This window comes from Heloderma suspectum, chromosome 7 (genome assembly GCF_057233095.1).
Source record: "Heloderma suspectum isolate Gila_16-S chromosome 7, 16-S_ref, whole genome shotgun sequence".
NCBI lineage: Eukaryota > Metazoa > Chordata > Lepidosauria > Squamata > Helodermatidae > Heloderma > Heloderma suspectum.
The window spans coordinates 49,398,572-49,420,538 of record NC_139464.1 but is presented as its reverse complement, the minus strand read 5'-3'; the positions used below and the strand labels follow the sequence as shown (position 1 = coordinate 49,420,538).

The window sequence follows — 21,967 nt, the reverse complement described above, 5'->3', positions numbered from 1 at the left end:
TGGGGACTTTGGCCCCTTCCCATCAGTGGAGGCTGGGGGCTCCAATGTCAATGGGTGTGTGTGTGTGTTTGTGTGTGTGTGTGAATCCGCTTCAGGTTTCAGCCAAAACCAGTCAGAATACTAAAGGAGCTATCCAAGGTGCTTGGATAGCTCCTTTAGAGTTCTGACTGGTTTTGGCTGAAACCCGGAGTGGATTCATCACCCCATTGACCTCAGAGCCACCAGCATCCACTGCTCCCCATTTTCATTAAAACCTATCTACGTGAGGGCTGCCAGTTGTTTATAACATTTGGATCATGTGCCTCTGAACATGTGCATGGTGCCTTTCTCGAATAAAGGGAACGCTTCCTCACCTATCCAGAGACCCAATGGAGCAGGGGAATCTGGTGTCCTGTGGCAGCTTGGTAGTGTGGCTAGAGTAGTGATTCTTAACCAGGGCCCCATGCTTCCTCCCCCGCCTCCAGGTAGTGATCTACAAATTTTGAGATCAGGTGCTATATTGCCTGAGGACTGTTATGAGATAGGAGAAGTTCACACCACTGGGGAAGGGGGCTCAGGTCGGGCAACCTGCCAATTGGTCCCCTTCTTAATGACCACCAGGCAGCAGAACACGTGAGCTTGGACAGGTCATGCCTATGCACTATCAAGAACAACGATTCTGCTGGATTTATGTTTGAGATAGATACAGGCTTTGTGGCAATGCTGGCAACTGATCAAGAGGGAAAGCTCCTGGCGTGGTATGGAAAACTCCTTGCTATGTCTTCTACTATTATACACACAGGAATGTCTTTACCTAATGCAATGACCAGATACATCATCTTACAGCCCCATATATGTTTACCCAGAAGTCAGTCTGTGTTCAGTGGGGCTTACTTGCAAGAACATGTGCCTAGGATCAGAGTCTTAGGCTGCAATCCCATGCTTGCATTCCCGGGGGCAGGTCTTATTGAACTCTGTGGGCTTACTTCTGAGCAGAAACACATCTAGGGGCTGCTTCATACCCGGCTTTTATCCTGCGATTGAGATTTCTCCTTCACGGAAGTTTGCAGGCTCTTTACATGATGCTGTTACCCTCTTGCACTAAATGCTCTTTATTCCGTTTTTAAATACATCGCAGATAATGAGCTATCAAATTTTCATGTTGTGTTCCACTTCAGTTTCTCTGTCAAAAGAGTTAAAGCAGGATCATAGAATAATAGAATCATAGAATAGTAGTGTTGGAAGGGACCTACAAGGCCATCGAGTCTAACCCCCTGCTCAATGCAGGAATCCAAGTCAGAGCATCCCTGACAGGTGGCTGTCCAGCCTCGTCTTGAACGCCTCCAGTGTGGGAGAGCCCACCACCTCCCTAGGTAATTGGTTCCATTGTCGTATTGCTCTAACAGTCAGGACGTTTTTCCTGATATTCAGCCTGTATCTGGCTTCCTGTAACTTGAGCCCATTATTCTGTGTCCTGCACGCTGGAAAGATCAAGAAGAGATCCTGTCCTTCTTCTCTGTGACAACCTTTCAAGTACTTGAAGAGCGCTATCCTATCTCCCCTCAGTCTTCTCTTCTCAAGGCTAAACATGCCCAGTTCTCCCAGTCTTTCTTCATAGGGCTTTGTTTCCAGTCCCCTGATCATCTTTGTTGCCCTCCTCTGAACTCTCTCCAGTTTATCTGCATCCTTCTTAAAATGTGGTGCCCAGAACTGGATACAGTACTCCAGACGAGGCCTAACCAGTGCTGAGTAGAGGGAAACTAGTGCTTCCTGGGATTTGGAAGCTATGCTTCTATGAATGCAGCCCAAAAGAGCATTTGCCTTTTTTGCAGCCACATCACTTTGTTGGCTCATATTCAGCTTGTGATCGACAACAATTCCAAGATCCTTCTCGCTTGCAGTGTTGTTGAGCCATGTATCCCCCATCTTGTCACTGTGTATTTGGTTTCTTTTCCCTAGGTGCAGAACTTGGCATTTATCCCTATGAAATGTCATTCTGTTTTTCTGCCCAGCACTCCAGTTTATCAAGATCACTTTGAGTTTTGTTTCTGTCTTCCATAGTATTAGCTATCCCACCCAATTTGGTGTCATCTGCAGATTTGATCAGCATTCCCTGCACCTCCTCCTCCAAGTCATTAATAAAAATGTTGAAGAGGACTGGGCCCAGGACTGAGCCCTGCGGTACCCCGCTCGCTACCTCTCCCCAGTTTGAGAAGATCCCATTGATAAGCACTCTTTGAGTCCGATTCTGTAGCCAACTGTGAATCCACCGGATCGTTGTTTCATCTAGCCCACTTGGAGCTAGTTTGCTCATCAGGATATCGTGGGGCACTTTGTCGAAAGCTTTGCTGAAATTGAGGTATATTATGTCTACAGCATTCCCACAGTCCACAAGGGAGGTTACTTGATCAAAAAATGAGATCAGATTCGTCTGGCAGGATTTGTTCTTGCCAAATCAATGTTGGCTGAGAGTAATCCCTGCATTGTTTTCAAGGTGCTTACAGATGAATTGCTTTATAATCTGCTCCAGAATTTTCCCAGGGATTGAAGTCAGACTGACTGGTCTGTAGTTCCCAGGTTCCTCCTTTTTACCCTTTTTGAAGACAGGGACAACATTAGCCCTCCTCCAGTCATCTGGCACTTCTCCTGTCCACCATGATTTCTCAAAGAGAGTAGACAGTGGTTCTGAGAGCTCTTCTGCCAGTTCCTTTATTACTCTAGGATGCAGTTCATCTGGCCCTGGAGATTTGAACTCATTCAAAGTAATTCGGTGTTCCTTGGCTCCTCAACATTTTCAGCCAGTCTGTTCAAAACAGAGTGGCAGAATGGCAGCCGGGGGGGGGGGGGCGCAGAGGGGCTGATCGGCAGAGGGGCTGATCGGCAAGTACTGGCCAAAAGCATGGAAGAGGGAGGCAGGGCCTGGGGAGATCGGTGGAGGGGCTGTCTGCATGTCAGTTCCCATCCACCAGTAATGTGCAAGGGGAGGGAAAGGGGTAGGAACCCAGGAGCAAGTATCGCTGAACCTGGAGTGTGTGTAATGCCTCTTCATGGAAACATAACGCTATGGGAACAGCCATCTACAGAGAAGGAAGCGCATGTAAAGGGAATCAGTTGTGATCCTGCATTTAAAATGGAAGCGGAAAGCCCAGTTTTAAATGCAGGATTTTACGCTGATGTAGAAATGCCCTAGGACTACACTGTGTGGATCACCTCCTTAGGCCTCTTAGGGTGCAATCCTATGTATGTTTAGACAGAAAAAAGCCCTACAACTCCCAGCATTCCCCAGCCAGCCATGGATGAGAAATCCTTAGTTGGCTCTTACTCTGAAGTAATTCCCATTAAATTCAGAAGGATTTAATATTTTTTAGTAGTAAATGTTTAGGATTATGCTGCTAAAGCCCCAAAAGTTTGATCTTACATTAGCAGAGCATAGGACTGGGCTCAGGAAAAGTCTCAGATTTTTTAAAAATATTCTTCAAATCTCTCCAATCCCACTTCATAATTTTCTTTCACCACCTTGGAAAATCCAAACTACAGGAAGGTATAACAGAAAACATCATCACATTTTTCAGTCACAAACTAGTGAGCACATGTTTGAGTTTACCTTTAGTTGGCCCTCATAAAAACTATGAGACTACTGCTGCTTTAAGATTCTATTTTTCTAATGGACTTCAGCATATGAATATCTCCAACGTTTAACCATTTTTTTTATTTTGTTTTTTAATCACCCTCCTGGCTCTCCTAATTTGGCTTCCCACAACCTCATGCCCACCAGTTGTGTTGGATTACAACTCCCATGATCTCTTGGCCATGCTGGTTGAGCATGAAGGGACTTGTAGTCCAAAACATCTGGAAGGCACCAAGTTGAGCTGGCTGGGTAAGCACCCGATCTTCTTTGCCTTGCTCACTAGCGGTGTACCACAGTGGGGTACTACAAGTCCCAGAAGCCTCCGCGCACTGACATAGGCTAACTAAACGATTGAGATGAGAGATGATTTTCGGACTAAATACATAAAAAGGGAAGGGTAGTACACTTCCTTGTCTGGAGAGAAAGCTTTTGGGTTTAGGGTGGATTCCATGTTTAACCCTCTCCGGGGTGGAAGTGAACGCTGCCGATAGAAATTAATGGAGAAATTCAAGATTTTAGTGTAGAAGTACCACCAGAGTGCCCACATCCAAACAAAAGGGAGCAGCAAAGATCCGCATGCTCTTCCTTGCCCAGCTGTCACTCCATGTGATTTTTAAAAGAGTGTTCGCACTTTTTTTTTTTTTAGAGGTGCCCTGCTAATCTCAGTCCTCTCCATGCACCCTTAACTGCAGGCTGAGAGGGTGTAGATGAGAGTGGCATATGACAATTCTGCAGTGCAGTGCACTGCAGCTGGTGAGACTGACTGGTGCTGGTTTGGATTCCCAGCAAAAGATCTCCCATACCAAACACGCCCACAGATTGTAGCAACGGTCAGCTCTCTTACATTGCTCAGCAGAGCCCTTCCCGACCTTTCCCTGAGGCAGGAACTCCTGCCTTTGCTGCTCCCTTGTCCCTTTTGGCGGACACCTGCCCACATTGCGGGAAAATGCTAGATTTCCTCTTTATGGTTTTTTTTCTCCATTGAAGCTCTCACTTCTGTCCCGGGAAGCAACCCCAAGCAACCCCAACCAGACCAACACGAAAAGCCTACTGCACCCGGAAGTTTCCGCTGCGTGCAACCGTAGCTCTAACTTCAGAGACTGCTTCTATCTCTATGCCTCAGAGGCCAGGTGTAAGTACTTGGACTACTACTCCCAAGGTGCCTCGCGGCAACTTGGCGGTTAAAGGTGAAGCTCAAGATGGCGCCGGGCATGGAGCATGAGGAAGCCTCTGAGGAGACCCCGAAAACCTTTAAAGAGCTGGTGAGGGAGTCGCTGGCTGCTCTTGTAACATCCGATTATCTTTCGCTCGCCCTTCCGTTCCCGTTGAGCTTGTCATCAAGCCGACGTGGCTTCACATGTCGTTTTTTCCCGGTCCGGTGGTAAAGCTGCGCCGTGATTTCTTCTCTTGGCCCACAGACATGAGTACGCTGCTCGAGGACAATGTTCCCTTCATTTAGATGTCAAATATCGGGCAGCTGTTCCGTGTTTTTGTTTTGTTGCTGTTGTTCAGTCGTTCAGTCGTGTCCGACTCTTCGTGACCCCATGGAGCACAGCACGCCAGGCCTTCCTGTCCTCCGCTCTCTCCCAGAGCGTGCTCAAATTCATGTTCATTGCATCAGTGATGCTATCTAGCCATCTCATCCTCCGCCGTCCCCTTCTCCTTTTGCCTTCAGTCTTTCCCAGCATCAGGGTCTTCTCCAGGGAGTTTTCTCTTCGCATTAGGTGGCCAAAATATTTGAGCTTCAGCTTCAGTATCTGTCCTTCCAATGAGCACTCAGGGTTGATTTCCTTTAGGACTGACTGATTTGACCTCCTTGCAGTCCAGGGGACTCGTAAGAGTCTTCTCCAGCACCACAGTTCGAAAGCATCAATTCTTCGGCACTCAGCCTTCCTTATAGTCCAGCTCTCACAGCCATACATTACTACTGGGAAAACCATAGCTTTGATTATGCGGACCTTTGTCGGCAAGGTGATGTCTCTGCTTCTTACTATGCTGTCTAGGTTTGCCAGAGCTTTCCTCCCAAGGAGCAAGCGTCTTTTAATTTCATGGCTACAGTCACCATCTGCAGTGATCTTGGAGCCCAAGAAAATAACATCTGTCACTGCTTCCATTTCTTCCCCTTCTATATGCCAGGAAGTGATGGGGCCAGATGCCATGATCTTAGCTTTTTTAATGTTGAGTTTCAGCCCCTCCAGGCCGTGGTGACATTGTATCCAATGTTAGTCTACTTATTCTAAATTAAGCCCCATTTCTTTCAGTGAGTCTCTAAGCTGAGTAGGACTAACATTGGATATAACCTCATATTGTTAGCATCTGGCTGCAGTTTATGCTGAGATGCTATGGTGGGGTTGTGTTTCTGTAGTAGCTGGGATGTAGCAATATACAGGTAAGCAATAATTTTGGATTGGGTCCCCACCACTACTGCTGTGTTATGTGGAGTTAATCCTCCTCCTCCTCTCCAGCCCCTCAGTTGCCTCCTTGCTTGCTTTCTGTACTGGGAAATTCCCTGCTGAAATCATGAAAACCTATGTTGACAGGGGAAGCTGATAGTATTATTGGGGCCACACTACTTTGTTGCGGAGTTTATGAAGTTAGTCTGCATTGTTTGGTGCTTGCGCTGGTGTAACTGTTCTGTGTATTGTGTTGAAACTGACAATATCCAAAACTGTAACAGCAGTGATCAAAGTATACAAAATAAAGAGGTGAAAGGTAAACATAATTAATTTCCTGCATGCGGAGAGTTTTTTTAATGCTGTTCCTCAGAGATACTTAGGTCTGTGTAATTTTTCAGTTTTATTCTCAGTACGCCTCTGAGATAGGCTAGGCCAGAGCTTTCCAAACTTTTCATGTTGGTGACACACTTTTTAGACATGCATCATTTCGTGACATGGGAATTCAGTTTTACTAGCAAACCGGAGGTTAAACTAACCCGTTATAAGAGATACGGACACATAAATTGTAATAACGAAGTGTATGGGGATAGAAAATCCCCATGAGATTTTCTCATGAAAACCTTTCATTTATATTTTTTAAAATATATGATTTGTAAGATAATAACATACATTGTTGTCATTTATGAGTAACAGTATGTAAATATGTGCAAGAAAATGTGAAAAATAAACAAAATTAACTAAAGTATTTACAAAACATATTAGGACACATAGGCCCAGGTAGGAGCCCAGCTGCAAAAACACATGAAGTAGAGAAGCAAAAGTCCAACAAAAATTGTGTAAATATATATGTCTCACTACAAGGCTATATTGCTGTAAATATTTGCAGTGCCTATGTCCAGAGTCCAGTTCCAGCACTCTCCGGTGGTACACTGCCGGTGGATGGTTAATCCACAATTACAGCAGAGTGAAAATAAAAATAAATGGCAGAAATCAAATTATAAGTGCCACGTGGTGGGTGGCTTGCTGTTTGCCACATTGGGTTTGGGAGTGTGGCCTCCCTTCAGCCAGCAGCAGGTGGGTTGACTGGGTGACAGCCTGCAGCTGTGCTCGCCCGGGTGCTTGGGAGCACGCTGATTCCGAGGCTCCTGGCCTCCACTGAGCTCCGTTCCGACTGGCCAAGATGGTGGACGGCCCGCTTGGTGCAGTCCCAGGCGGCGTTTCCACCCGCGCGCTACTGTGGCCTGGCCACGCAGCAGCGCGGTGCAGAAGTCTGCGAAGGGCACGCTCAAAATCTCACAGGGCTGGTGGCCGCTTCTCCGTGCCGGCGCTGGCCAAGCTCTGCTCCCAAGGCGGCGCCTCCTCTCCCCTCTCTTCGCCCCGCGCCTCTACCTCGCCGTACTGCTCCAACACCGCCAATCATGTGCGTCCTACATCAAGACGCCACATGACCCTAAAGCAGCTAATGTTAAAGCAGCTAAGCCTTAGCTGCTTTAACTTTAGCTGCTTTAGGAAGTTCCGGGGGAGGAGCCAAGGGAAGCAAATGCGAGTAAGGAAGCTCCACGGTGCCCTTCCGCACAGTTTTCTGCATTTCACACGACACACCTGCACACTGCTGCCGACACACTAATGTGTCGTGACACACAGTTTGGAAAGCTCTGGGCTAGGCTGTGAGGTTGTGATTGGTCCAAGGTCTGTAGTGAGTGGAGATCTGAACCTGTGTCTTGCTGGTTCAGGTCTGTCCCCTGCACCGCATATTCCCTGTTTTTTTACCTGTTTTTTTACTTGTACATTTACTGATTCTGGTTAGCTGTATTCACTTCACGTGAAGCAGTTATACTTATGAAAGTGTGCCATGGTTCCAAGCTATTAAATTTTCCAAATGGAGGCTGAGGTGCAGCTAACTGAGAAGTCTTTGTTAAAGGCCACAATTATTATTTCCTTTCCATCCTCACCCTGTCTTTCGAATAACAGGGAGTCACAGATGTTCTGTGTGAAGCCTGTGATCAGTTGGGATGGAAGACTCCAACGAAGATCCAGGTGGAGGCTCTTCCAGTTGCACTCCAAGGTAAGACTGATTCTTGGAGCTGTAATTCAGGTAAATGGGGCAAATCTTTTTAGGAACAAGAAACAATAATGATTATCTATCTCAGGTATTACAGTATGGGTATTCCCAATCTTTCTTATCTGCAGACTTATTCAGCTCTAAGAACATATCCTTGAACATGTATAGAGTTCCTCTCGCCTTGGAATGAGGGCTGAAATTGCTTAGAAAGGAAGATCTGAGTTCTTGTTAGGGCTCTTGTTCAGGTTGCTACTGAATTAGAAAGGGTGGGTTTACTCTTGAGAGCTGTCTGAGCTGCGTTCAGGCTGTCTCTCCTACACTGGAAAGTTTGGTCCTGTTCAGTCATTCCTGTCTGCCCACAATGATTGGGAGAGCTGGGATGCACTTACTGGCCCTGCCCTTTCCACTGTGTTGTTGTCCAGCCCTGCCACCCTTCACCCATTAGAGGGCAAAGATCTGCTCTGGGGAACCTGCTGAATTTATATAGGCTTGCCACAGCAGGCTTCCCACTGCAGATCTTTGTCCTTTGATGTGTGGAGGGTGGCAGAACCGGGCATGACAGGGGCTTCATGAATGCTATGCGTTTATTCCTGAGGAGTGAAGTTTAGTCAACATTGTGTCCTATGAAAGAGTTACTAGGTGTACAAGCACGAGTCCCATTGAAGCTGGTGGAACTTGCCCATATATGACTGATGGCAGGATTGCATTGAAAAAAGTTGTAAGATGACTTTTTCCCAGCAATGAATTCATCTATGTTATTTAGTTAAGAGAGGCTTTCACCTTCATTAATGGTCCTTGGAATCTCTCCTGTACTTTAAGGTAATCGATCAGTGACAAAAAAATGTCTTCTGAGACCCTTAATTGAAATGTCTGTAGAAGAAGATAAGAGTGTAAACATTTGCTGTTTTAATCAGAAGCATAGCCTGGTTCCTGGGGTGGGGGAGGAAGTTGGCAGCAGCAAATTTGGTGGCAGAGGCAGCAGATATGGTGTGGTGCAGCCCCTGGCAGGTTCCAGGAGGAAGCAATGCAGCCATCTTGACTCCTGGAAGTTGCCAATCTCTGCCCTATGTGCATGATCCTCATCATATCAGGAGTTGTTTCTTAAGTCATATTAGCAAGTCTCAAGCTGTCTTTAATGGAAAGATTTCTGTTCTGGTGCTGTGTTTGCACTTGCTCTGTCTTGATCTTCTGCAGGTGCTGTCCAAAATTGCTTTTGAATTACCTCCATCTGTGTTGTTGTTTTTCCCTCAGTGCTGAATTTAACACAGCTCTTTTATTGTAGGCCGTGACATCATTGGTTTAGCAGAGACAGGATCTGGAAAAACAGGGGCTTTTGCTTTGCCCATCCTTCAGGCCCTACTAGAGACGCCTCAGCGCTTCTTTGCTTTGGTACTCACACCTACCCGGGAGTTGGCCTTTCAGATCTCGGAGCAGTTTGAGGCTCTTGGGTCTTCTATTGGTGTCCAGAGTGGTGAGTGGCCTTGCTGCACTGCTTCAAATGAGCAGAGGACATAGGGAAGTTTTTGAGAAACATGAAGGAGAAGGAACAGTTGTATTAAAAAAATGTATATAGGGCAGCTTCAAGAAATTTGCACATATTCGAGTGGTGAAGTGCAAAGCTTCATATGTCTTCACCAGACTTGTAAGTCTGTAGAATGTTACAAGAGAATGTAATTCTCTTGCATGAGAATGTAAGTCTCATTGTAGAATGTTATTGTTTTAAACTGTTTTATTATATGCTGTACATTGCCCAGAGTGGCTGGGTGACCAGCCAGATGGGCGATTAATAAATTTAATAATAATAAATAAGTCTACAAAATTTACTAGCCTGCTAAGAGGCTAGTAGCCTGCGGTTTGATGCTGGCCATGAAAAGGACAAATCCTATCCTCTGCAGTCAGCATGGAAGCACAGGCTAGTATAAAAAATGCCTTTGACCAAGGGGACTGATGGAGGAGGAATGGAGCAATCTGTTCCTCCTCCACTAGCCCACCATATTTCTGAGAGAAAATGACTTTCTTTCCCCTGTGGCTAGCATGGAAACCATGTGGGCTAGTGGAGAAGGGAGAGAGTGATCTGTCCCTCCTCTGCCAGCCCACTCACTTGCCTGCATTGAATTCTTGGTCGCCTATGGCTTTCGGCTGAGTTGTTAAATATGGGGCTCATTTCCAGTCTTGTGACTAGAATAAAACTAAGTTTGGAAATTTCCCTTAAAATCAGAGGAACAAGGGGGGGGGAATTTCAAGTGGGACTTCCTTACAACTGCTGCTTCTTCCACATGTGTCTGCCCCCTCCCTCAGTAGCATAAATTGTGTAAGCCAGGCCAGTTAAGTGTGCTCAGTTTGCATATTTTGTCCATAATCTTCATAATCTGGTGTCTCTTGTTTGCGTCAAATGCCTTGTTTCTTTTGGGTGAATTCTTACCGCATGCAATTTTCCTTCAGATGTTTGGCAGTTGGTGGTTTGGGTTGGAGCCATTCACGCTGCTCCATGTGATTCAAAGATAATGTCTGGCTGAGACTTGCTGTCTGGAGCTAATGCTGGGGTGTGGTGGGGAATGTCCTTCATAATGTTCGTTTGAGGCTGTCAGCAGTGGGGTATCTCACTCAAAGATACTTCTTGGCATCCAGATGCAGCAAGCCAGTTCCGATGCTGTGGTGAATGCTAGGCTGTGCCTGTGAGGGAGCTTGAAAAGTAAGCATTGATACTTATGTGTAGGTTGGGGTTTGGGGGTAAAATTAATGGGCACCAGCATACGGAGTAGCTTTCCTTTGCCTTTAAAGGGGTGGGGGCTACGAAGAGGCAGAGTATTGGGATGGGGCGGTTGTTAACTGGTTGACTTTCAAAGGGACTTATTAAATTTCTCTTCTTTTCTTTCCTAAGCTGTTATTGTGGGAGGAATTGACATGATGGCCCAGTCTCTGGCCCTAGCCAAAAAACCACACGTAATAATTGGTAAGGAACCAGCATATTGGATGATTTCAGATGATTGTAATGAAGCCTTAAGGGTCCATATGAATGAGGGCTGTTGCGCATCTGAATCTTTACTCACGCAAAGACAAGACAATGAAATAAATAAATAAAATAAGACAATGACAAGCTTTTGTAGATATGTGTGCCTGTCCAGTAACCACATCCATGATGTCCCTTAATTTTCCCCTCCCCGGTCTTCCCAGTTTAAAGCTTCCTGACTCCAAGCAGCTAAAAGGGTACACAACAGCTGCTGGTCTTGTACTTTTAATTTAAAATGTTAGCAGTCAGGGAAACACATCTCACTCCATCTTTCCCAACTTTATCCTGGGCCCAGCACTGCTCGGGCGGGAGCTTGCCTTTGAGCCACCAGTTGCCCATCTCTGGTGTGGCGTCTAATTCATTATATTCCACTCTGATAAATTAATGCCACTCTAGTCAAATGTTAACTGGTGCACGTTGTTTGATGGGCGCTGTTTGGAGTATTTATCATCTGGCTTGAGAATAGGCAGGCTTGATTATAATCTCATAGGGCAAATCTCTCAGATGTTCTGGATTTAGGCCAAGCCCCCTTTTTTCACTGTAATACAACTAGCCTTGCTGATTGACACCTGTGCAGGGCTCTGGAACAATTACTCCTGTGGCTACATTAACAAAGGCTTTTGGCAGAAGGAAGCAGTGAGATCTGGAGGTGCAAACTGGAATGAGCAGACGTTACATGACAGCAATGCTTCATATACTGTGCCTAGTGTCCCTTTTCTGTGTACTCTGCTGGGCAAAACTCTAGGTTATTTTTGCCAGTGACTATTTACCTCTATATCCCCCCTCCTCCTGGTAGCGACACCTGGCCGCCTTATTGATCACCTTGAGAACACAAAGGGCTTTAATTTGAGAGCTCTGAAGTACCTAGTTATGGATGAAGCTGACCGAATCCTCAACATGGACTTCGAAACTGAGGTGAGCTCTGCCCGTCCCTGCCATTTTAGAATGGTCCTTTGAAATTTCAAGGGGACGGTGCTTTTCAGAACTGTGGTTCCGAAACATTTTAGCACATACTTGTTTGGGACCTACCTTTGCTTCACTTCCGAATACAGAAGGCACGCCTTAGTGCTGTCTCCGCCCTTTACAGCTGGCAGTCTGGGAGTGTGCTCGCTATGTTCCTGTGGAATATGTCCCCCTGCCCCCCACTGGATCCTTACTAATGGTTTTACAGCTCAGATTTGATGCATTATCAGTAATGGACCTTTAGCCTTTAAAATAAAACTATTCTTTTGGATAGTAGAGTTGGATACTCAGATTACACTCAGGTTTGCTTCCTGCAGATTTTGCTTTGCAGGGTCATGTGTATTAACCTGCAGCTATAGCACAGGTAACAAGGACCTTGTCTGAAGTTCATTGGGATTCATTCTGCACATATTTTATGAGCCCTCCTCTCCCCCACCTGACCACTGCTTGTTATTAGGGTATTGACTTAAAAAGAAAGTGGTTACGCTGTTTCTGTCAGGCTGGATTGTGACCCCCACAGTGGTGCTTGGTACATGTTTAAGCACATCAATTATCAATTATCTTTCTGTTCCTTTGTATTTCACTTGCTTTCTCTCTCTCTCTCTTCACAGGTAGACAAGATCCTGAAAGTGATTCCCAGAGATAGGAGGACATTTCTCTTTTCTGCTACAATGACTAAAAAGGTGAGAGACTGGTATTTTGCATTAAATCAGCTGGGGGGAGGGGGGCAATGACAGGTGGTTTTGTGGCAGAATTGGTGTCTGAAAATTATAATTTAATCTTCAGGTGCAAAAACTCCAGCGTGCAGCTCTTAAGGACCCTGTTAAATGTGCGGTTTCATCGAAGTATCAGACAGTTGAAAAACTGCAACAATATTATGTATTTATCCCTTCCAAGTTCAAGGTAATTTATGTTCTCCCTCTTGTGTTATACTCCATTATGATGTCCTCTACTCTTTTGCTCCTTCTTGAATTTATTCTCCTTTTGGCTCATCCTTTCTGATGTTAAATTTCTTTTCTGATCCTCTCAGGACAGTTACCTTGTCTACATTCTGAATGAACTCGCTGGGAACTCATTCATGATATTCTGCAGCACTTGCAACAATACTCAGAGGACGGCCCTCCTGCTTCGGAACCTGGGTTTCACTGCCATCCCCCTTCATGGGCAGATGAGTCAGGTACAGGTTGACCCGAATACAGGAAAATGTCTGGAATGTCAGGAAGCATATTTTAACAACCAATGCCATTCGTGTGCGTCATGAGACTTGCTTTTCCTTTCAGAAACTTCTTATCCACACACATAATTGTATGTAGATGAAAGAATGTAACGGTGACTGATTCACAAATGTCTGACCCCGTTCCACTTTTCCAGGCTGAAAAACATCAAAGTCTGTTAATTTTTTCTTCCCCCCCAGAATAAGCGACTGGGGTCGCTGAACAAGTTCAAGGCTAAGGCACGTTCCATTCTTCTGGCTACTGATGTTGCTAGCCGAGGGCTGGATATCCCCCATGTGGATGTGGTGGTGAATTTTGACATTCCTACCCATTCTAAGGTGAGTTACAATGGCAGCCTGCTGAGTCAGGATTTTGCTGCCCGTGGTTTGAGAGGTCCCAGTGGGGTTCCCAGGAAGAGGTGGGAATCTCCTGGCCTTATTCTTCCATGGTACCAAGGATTCCATAGTGATGAAGCAGCTACACTTGTTTTTGTCTGAGCCTTCAATGAATGCTAAAAAGCTGAAAAGGATAATGAGTAGGGATGTCGCGAGTGTTCAGCTTGGGGCTCGAGCTCAGCGGGTTCCCACCAGCTCAGCTCGCCAGATACCAATCTGCCAACCCCCGTGCTTGCCTGACTTGGCGCACTCTGAGTCGAGCAAGTGCAGCGGTGTCTGCTGCTCTGCTGAGCCACCATTTTCTAATTAGACCATTTATACCTGTAATTTTGCGTAAGTGGGCCTCTTTACAGCCGCCATTTGTGCAGAATTGCAATTTACGGAAAAGACCAAGCTGCTGTTTTACATACACTGGTGACTCAGCGGAGGAGAAGTCAGCTGGGTGCTGCTTGCTGGGTGCCTGAGAGCTGCCTGGCAGCTTGGCATATGCCACAAACAGAGGCAGCCGGCCAGCCGGGGTCCGGCAGATGATGCAAGATGGGGTGAGTTTGCCCATCCCTAATAACGAGTATGTCAGCAAGATGTTGGGCCAGAAGAGTGAGAGTTATTGGGATAGGGAATCATTAACAGATGTATAAAATTATGCATGGTGTGGAGAAAGCGGATAGGGACAGGTTTTTCTGCCCCTCTCATAATGCTGGAACCTGAGGTCATCCCATGAAGCTGAATGAAGTCACACCAGGCATTGTTAAACTATGAAATTCACGATCACAAGATGTAGTGATGGCCACCAACTTGGATGGCTTTTAAAGGGGTTTGGACACATTAATGGAGGATAACGCTATCGGTGGCTACTAGTCCTAATGGCTGTATGCTACCTCCAGTTCTAGAGCCACTATGCTATGTATACTAGTTGCTGTGGAACACGAGGAGGAGGATGCTGTATTGTTCTCATGTCTGCTTCTGGGATTTCCATAGATATTTAGTCAGCAACTGTGCAAACAGAATGCTAGAGTAGGTAGGCTTTGGTGTGGTCCAGTACAGCTGTTCTTACATTAATACAGATAAGACAATGGTGATGGCAGTTAGGAGGGTCTTCAGGGCTTTCAGTTTGGGGGTGTTTCTGCATTGGTGTTTGCCATTTGATCCTCAGCAGACAGGTCTGGCCAGGAGTGCCTTTTCAGTGATGCTCTAGAGCTGCTCTTGGTGGAACTCCAGTTGCATAACTCCCTGCCCAGAGCGTTCCACCTGTCTCTGCTTAGCGGTGACTGAGGGATAGATCTGCTGTTACATAGCCTTATGAACGAAACTTTTATGCACACTTTGTAGCCTATATCTTTAAAAAGCTAGATGATGTAAATAGTCACTCCTCTCTGAAGACTCTGGAAGGATTCAAATAATGAAATCTATGCTGTGCTTTCTTTACAACATGTCATATAATGCCTGTAACTGTATGGAGATGCAGTTGTCTGTAGCCTCTGATGACATGGTTAAGTCCATCTTTATCACATCCCTGGATGAAACTAGGCATTCTAGAAACATACTGAACACATATCCAGAAGGAGCTATATTAAATGAGCGTTGTGTGATCTCCTGCCTGCTTTGGAGCCAGTTGAGCTTTTTAAATTGGTGTGTGTGTTTTTTGCCTTGTCCTTCATTCTGTGACTTTGGGTCCCTCTCAGGATTACATTCATCGGGTGGGAAGAACTGCTCGAGCCGGGCGCTCTGGCAAATCGATCACCTTTGTCACACAGTAAGTAGTGCTGCGCCAGCTAACAATCTTGCATCTTCTCAGCTTTCTGATGCAGGAGAACAATACAGCATGGGGACCTTCTGATGGCAAGTTTGGGGGTGGCTAGTGCTAACACGTTTATGGGGCATTAGTTAAGAGGATCCATATAGCTGAGATACTTTGGCTAACTTCCCCCAGGTACGATGTGGAGCTCTTCCAGCGCATTGAACATCTGATTGGCAAGAAGCTCCCTGCCTTCCCCACACAAGAGGAAGAGGTCATGATGCTGACAGAGCGTGTGGCTGAAGCGCAGAGATTTGCTCGGATGGTATGTTTTATTTCACATTATGTTTAGGGAGCCTTTAAGGGTTAAGCCTAAATCTAAAAGGAGGCTGACTTGTAAGGCTGCAGTTCTGTGGGTTTGTGTTCCTTGGGGATGCATGGCAGTGTGCGACAAACCCATTTGAGCTTCATCACCCATGAGCGTGATTGCAATATTAGGATGTGCAGAGCACCAGGAGTGCTGTTGTTGCAATCAAACCCCATAAGGGTTTCCTGAATTTAAAACAAACATTGATTATAAAATGCCCACAGTATTGCTGAGAACTGTTTGCTATGAAATGATGTCTAGAACAGGGTTGAGCCAGAACTGCGATGGGGTTGGGGTGGGAGGATGGCCTTTGTGAGTATTTTTGCCCCTTCAAAAGAAGCTGCTTGGCAAGATTCTAGAGAGGCCTATGAATGGGACTAAAGTGTTCACATATTCAGGGTGAGGGCAGGAAGCACTGCTCTCTGAATTGGTTTTGGGATGCCATGTAGCCAAATTGTAGTACATTGCAACGCAACAACATTGCATGATTTCGTCATGCCAGCTACGTAATCCTTGATCGGCTGAGAACATTCTTCCCAGCATGAAGGCTCTCCTTCATGCTGGGAAAAAAAGAAAGAAAAAGACTTTGCTGCATCTCTCAAACAGACACAAGTTTAGAGACAACTTTTAAATCCACATGTGAAACCCGTGCCAGTAATTGCATGTTTAATGATTTCAGCTCTTTAACTTCTTGATTGTCTTAATGACTGACTGCTTAGAAGTCTCAAGCAATTGCTTTCCTCTTTCCTTGACAGGAATTGCGGCAGCAAGGGGAAAAGAAGAAGCGCTCCCGAGAAGAGGCAAATGAAGAAGATGATGCTGATGATGCAGAAGGAGCGATGGGTGTCAGGAACAAAGTTGCTGGTGGGAAAAAGAAGAAATGGAAAGCTTGAGAAATGAATACCGCCAGACTTTATTTCTTCCATGCTTTGGGGCACTTGGGTGTTCTGGGAGTCACCAGTCCAGTACTGATATTGGACTGACCTTCCAGCACTAGCCCAGACAGCAAGAAGTTTCCTGCTTCACTAGTACCTTTGCAAACTGGGCATGCCAACTGCTCAGATGTAATCCAGAATGATTCTTCTGCAAGCCTGGCCAGTCTGTCCTAACCTTGTAGATGCCTGTTGACTTCTGCAGCTCACAGGTGTTCTGTTCACCAGAAGGTAGCAGGAGATGACAGATTCTGGAAAGCTGTTTCTGGGCAGTGGTATATGATAGAACCTTTTTCACCTGCTACCGCCCAAGTTATGGAGAGTGACTTCTGTGTGCTGTAACTATTTTAAGAAGAGAATTGCCCCCCCCCCCCCAATCCTTGTGCTGGTTTCAAGATGTACCAAAAGAAGATGGAACTCTGTAATAAGATACCTGCCTTCTAAAACGAGGGAAGGAAGAATAATAATTAAAACGTTCTACTTAAACCAAAGCTAAACTATTTTCTCATTGCTGTGCCACCTTACTGGCTTGTAGGTTTCCTTTCTCAATTCATCTTACATTTGACCATCTGTGATGGCATCAGTCTGTTGTGAATGCCTTTCTGTACTATGCAGCCTAGTAATCTCGCAAGGCCAGCTCTGCATGGAAAAGAATACCTCCAAAAGAAGGGGAATACTGGCTGTATGCCTGTGTTTGCATAGGGTGGTGGTTGCGTTTTTTTTTCCCTTCCTCATTACCTCAGCCCTGAGGCAGTTCTACCTGAGAGTCAACACGAAGAGGCAGTGTTTATTCAGTCAAGATCTTTGTCAAAATGTGTTGTCTGTTGCTGAATTCCTCCCTATCAGCGATGCTGAGGCCAGTGGAATGAGAGAGAGCTTTGACAAATGTATGAGGGGTTCTTCTGCTATGTTTCCTTCTCTTAGTCCTGCTTCCGTTGTGACTTGCTCACAATATGTGGATGTTAAAAGGTGTCTTCATGCAAACATACTATTCAGGCAGATAACTGAATGATTAACTGGAGATTTAAGGCGTTTCTGTTCAGAATACTCCCTGTTTAGAACATGGCTGTGAGCAGTAAAGCTATGTTCTATCTGGTATTTACCATGCATCTTTGATCCCTAGGTAGTTTCTCAGTAACTCATTCTGACACCTCTAACCTTAAGAGACCTGCTTTTATCTCCACTGCTAGTGCTGTTGTCATGATGGGTGGAGGGCGTATGTATAGTAAGGACTTGTGTGTGCATGCCTGTGCAGTATCCCAGTGGGCAACACTTTTCCTCCATAGGAATGAATAACAACCCTTCACCATGAGAGAAAAGAGATGAGATGGGCAGCATTTCTGTGGGGCTCAGCCTGCCCTGCTTCTGGTGATTCCAGTATTTACAGCACACACCTGCCCTCCCTCAACGGTATCATAGATTGCAGTCTGTTTACGGTGATATACCCTTGCCTACAATCGTGAACCTTCCTAGGAACAAAATCAGTTATCTGCGAGATCTGTATCTGTTCTGATTTGAGCACTGCAGTACAGCACGAGTGTGATGGTACTACAGAGGAGTGGTGGGAGGCATCCAAGTAAACATATAGCCTTGAGTCTAGACCAGGGGTAGGCATCATGGCGCCCACGGACACTAATGCACCCTGGACACTTCATAGCATCCTTCCACTTTTTAAAAAATTAACACATTTTATTTATTTTATTTATTTTATTTATTGCATTTATACCCCGCCTTTCTCCCTCTCGCAAGGAACTCAAGGCGGCTTACATTATCCTCCTCCTCACCGTTGTACCCTCACAACAACCCTGTGAGGTAGGTTGGGCTGAGAGTCTGTGACTGGCCCAAAGTCACCCAGTGAGCTTCCATGGCCAAGTGGGGACTAGAACCCGGATCTCCCGGCTCCCAGTCCGTCACTCTCACCACTACACTACACTGGCTCTCTAAATATAGTTCTGTTGTTGCTGAAAACTGGGCTCAAAGGAGTGGTTTAGGGTGCTGCGGCTCCGACCCCACTTCTGTCTTGTACTTAGCCTTTGGGGCAAGTTACTTTTCCTTGCCTCCCATGGCAGCCATTTTGTGTTGGTACCCAGGACAGTTTCTCAGATGGGCTCAAACAGTTTGCCCACCCCAGTCTAGACGAAGTTATTTGTACTTGGGCCCCAGTGAAATCAATGGGACCTAAGTGTAGCTAACTTTGTTGGTATCCAACCCATAATCCTTTGATAGGTCTACTGATCAGTTAAAAAAAAAAAAAGGCCTAAATATCTGTCCACGTGGCAAACGGTGACGCGTGCATCTTTTTTCAATACTCAAACTATAAACTTAAACCTTATAAATCAAGAGTCAACAGCTTGTGTTCCCCAGGGGACTTCCTTGTACCCATTCTCTCTCCAAATACCATTCACATATCTGCGATAAATGCTCAGTTAAGTGGTAGTAGGTAAGGGCCATCATTCTTTTGTGACTAAAAGCTTTTCCTTTTCTGCTCATGCACTTCCTGGATGGATGGATGGATATATTTAGAATATCTTTTTACTCAACTTTCAGGGCATCCCTGTCTTCACAAGGCTGCTTCCAAGGCTCTAACATGAAAATACAACTTCTTTTTTAAGGAGTTTATATACACCACTTCAAAACTGCTTCCCTACTGGTTGGTCCTAAATGAGCCAATGACACTAAGCCCAAGACCTTGGAAATACTTGCCTTCAAAAGCGTCCTTTTGGAAAAGGGGCATGTCCCCTGGCGGGAGGTGCATGCCCATCAGCTATCGCCCATCCAGAGAGGTTGATGTCCATTAGAAGAACTACAGAGTTGTAAGAGTACTGTGTTTTAGCCTAGTAATTGAGTTTTGGGATAGCCTTTGTAGAACTGTACTAACGCATAGCCAACGGCCATAGTGGCTAGAGGTGATAGGAGTTGCAGTCCAAAACACCTGGAGCTACTCGGTTGGGGAAGGCTCACCTAATGTATTTAAACGAGTGGACTGTGTTGAGGTTTCCTTCTCCCCTCCTCTTAATTTTTATCTTTAAACTTGTGTCCTCCTCCCTGGCTAACCTGACATGCAGCTATAAAAGACAAGCGTAGAACACCAAAGTAGTTGTTACACCCACATTCTTAGCAGTGGCCTCACCTGCTAGAGGTATGTACATTTGTTTCTGCTAAAAATACCACTCCCCCCCTCCCCCCAGTTTCAGTGCTAAGAAATAGTTTCTCCACTTGATTATGTTGACATTAAGAATGATGCTTATATAAACAAAACAGTGGTGAGTGATATGGCATGCAAAACTTTACCATTGTAAGCCTACTCAAAATCCCTGCCCAGGTAGATGCCTTTCCTGTCTGCATGTGCAGAAATAGCTTTGCTTTGCTCAATGGGAAGCACTTTGCCGGAAATCAGGGTTCAGTTTCTGGTAGGGATGTCAGAGAATTCCGCCACGGGTTTCGGTGAGGCCGAATGCTAGTGCATTCAGCCCCCCAAAATCTGTGATGGAACGGCCTGCCACCCTCCTGCCACCCTCCTGCCCCCCCGCGGATCCCCCCCCCCCCGGGATGAGACTTACCTGGGGCGGATGTTCCGGGTGGCGGCGGCTGTGGCGGCTGGTCTTCCAACCGGCTGCCGCTGCCGCCACCGCCTAGGGGTGTACGAAAGCCACTTACCTTTCCATGGATTATGCTGATGGTGTGGGGGGGAGGCGTTCCGTCCCTCCCCCCGGAATCCTCGATGGGGGGGGAGGTGATCCATTCCTCCCCCCCCCCCGAATCGTTTTATGTAGGCTAAAACGGTGAATCAAAAAGGGACGCAAATAGCCCCTGCTACACTATTTGCGTTCCCATTTATTTTCGCCATCATAGTTTACGTAAATATTTATGTAGATTAAGACGGCCAAAAATAAGGACCGCAAATGCCGGCGGCCGTAGCCGCTGCCATTTGCGTACGTGTTTTTTGTTGTTTTTCTCCCAGAGCCCTCCACAGCCGGAAATCCAGCTCTGGCCTGGCTGGGCCTGGCCGGCTGCTCCGCAGAGCTGCCGCGGAGCACAGCCGGCCGTGGAGGATTCTGGGGGGGAGGAACGGATTGCCTCCCCCCCCGTCGAGAATTCCGGGGGGAGGGACGGAAATCCTCCCCCCCCCATCAACATAATCCGCGGAAAGGTAAGTGACTTTCGTACATCCCTAGTTTCTGGCGGAGATCACTGACATGGAAGCAGGACCTTGCAGGTAGCAGGAAACCTTCCATCCAAAGCCAATGTGTACACTGGTAACCTCTGTTATCCCTCAGCTAACCTAAGTAAACGCACAAGAGCCAAACTGGCTCTGGAAAGTTCAAGACCCATCAGGTTTGTTGGAGAACCAGGTTTTAAAGAGGACACTTTAAATGCAAGGTGGTGGGTACTGCATGTTCAGGACTGAGTTGTCTGATGACTGTTCAGTCCCGGGGTGGAGAGCTAGCAGCCTGCAGGGCCTCCCCAAATCACCAGCAGCCCCCTCCATGGCCCTCCCATCACTTGCAGCAATTAGGCTTGAAAAAAACTTCCCATCAGAGCCAGTGGGAGGCTTTTTTCAAGCCTAATTGCTGCTGGTGATGGGAGGTTGCAGTGCAGGTAAATGCCCCCCTCCTCCAAATCCAGTACATACTTCTTTGGAGGCAGTGGGAGGCTTTTTCAGGCCTCATTGATGCAGACGGGAGAATCTTTGTGTGTGTGAGGGGGAGGGGGAGAGAGGGAAAGGTTCCACTCCCCACTCCCCACTCCCCAGGCTCACTGGGTGACTGGGTCAGTCACAGACTCGCAGCCCAAGCTACCTCACAGGGTTGTTGTGAGGATAAAATGTAGAGGATTATTTATGTACACCACTTTGGGTTACTTGGTGGAAAAAAGGTGGGATATAAATGCAATAAATAGAAAGAATGAATGAATGTGAAGGGGGTGGTGGCAGTGTGTGGATGAATTTGTGTGACTGGGGTGACTGTGTGGCTTTGGCCCTGACCACTGCCGGCACATGGCCCCCCCCAAAGGTTACCCATGAGGGAATGTGGCCACTTGCCTCAAAATGTCCCTCACCCCGGATTTAGTGAATGCACACCTCTGCCATTGGCTTTAGGCTACTCTCAGCCAGGCTTTGAACTAAGAGGGACAGCAAACATCCGGAGTCGGCGCAAACAAGCATGTCAGTTTGTGTTACACGCTAGTTATTCTTAATTTTAGGCTCAGTCTGAGCACCCTCAATGATACAGAACATGCCAAAGGAGATTTGAATCGGACTTTCTGTGTCTGCAACTTGGACAAAGA

At 46.4% G+C, this 21,967-nt stretch overlaps 1 protein-coding gene across 1 annotated transcript; it reads left to right on the top strand.

The window, feature by feature from the left end:
* Positions 1-4,786: 4,786 nt before the first annotated feature.
* DDX47 (DEAD-box helicase 47) lies at positions 4,787-17,778 on the top strand. Its single transcript, XM_084810075.1, has 12 exons — positions 4,787-4,869; positions 7,975-8,068; positions 9,348-9,536; positions 10,947-11,018; positions 11,872-11,990; positions 12,650-12,721; positions 12,825-12,941; positions 13,069-13,215; positions 13,453-13,590; positions 15,330-15,400; positions 15,578-15,707; positions 16,505-17,778. Exons 1-12 carry the CDS (start codon positions 4,807-4,809, stop codon positions 16,640-16,642), a joined length of 1,350 nt encoding a protein of 449 aa, XP_084666201.1. The 5' UTR covers positions 4,787-4,806; the 3' UTR covers positions 16,643-17,778.
* The last annotated feature ends 4,189 nt before the right edge of the window (positions 17,779-21,967 follow it).

Bases quoted from the DNA above. Each gene is read 5' to 3' on its own strand.
- DDX47 (XM_084810075.1), top strand. From the start codon at position 4,807: ATGGCGCCGGGCATGGAGCATGAGGAAGCCTCTGAGGAGACCCCGAAA. The intron at 13,216-13,452 runs GTACAGGTTGAC...CTTCCCCCCCAG, and splicing joins TTCATGGGCAGATGAGTCAG to AATAAGCGACTGGGGTCGCT. The intron at 15,708-16,504 runs GTATGTTTTATT...TTTCCTTGACAG, and splicing joins CGCAGAGATTTGCTCGGATG to GAATTGCGGCAGCAAGGGGA.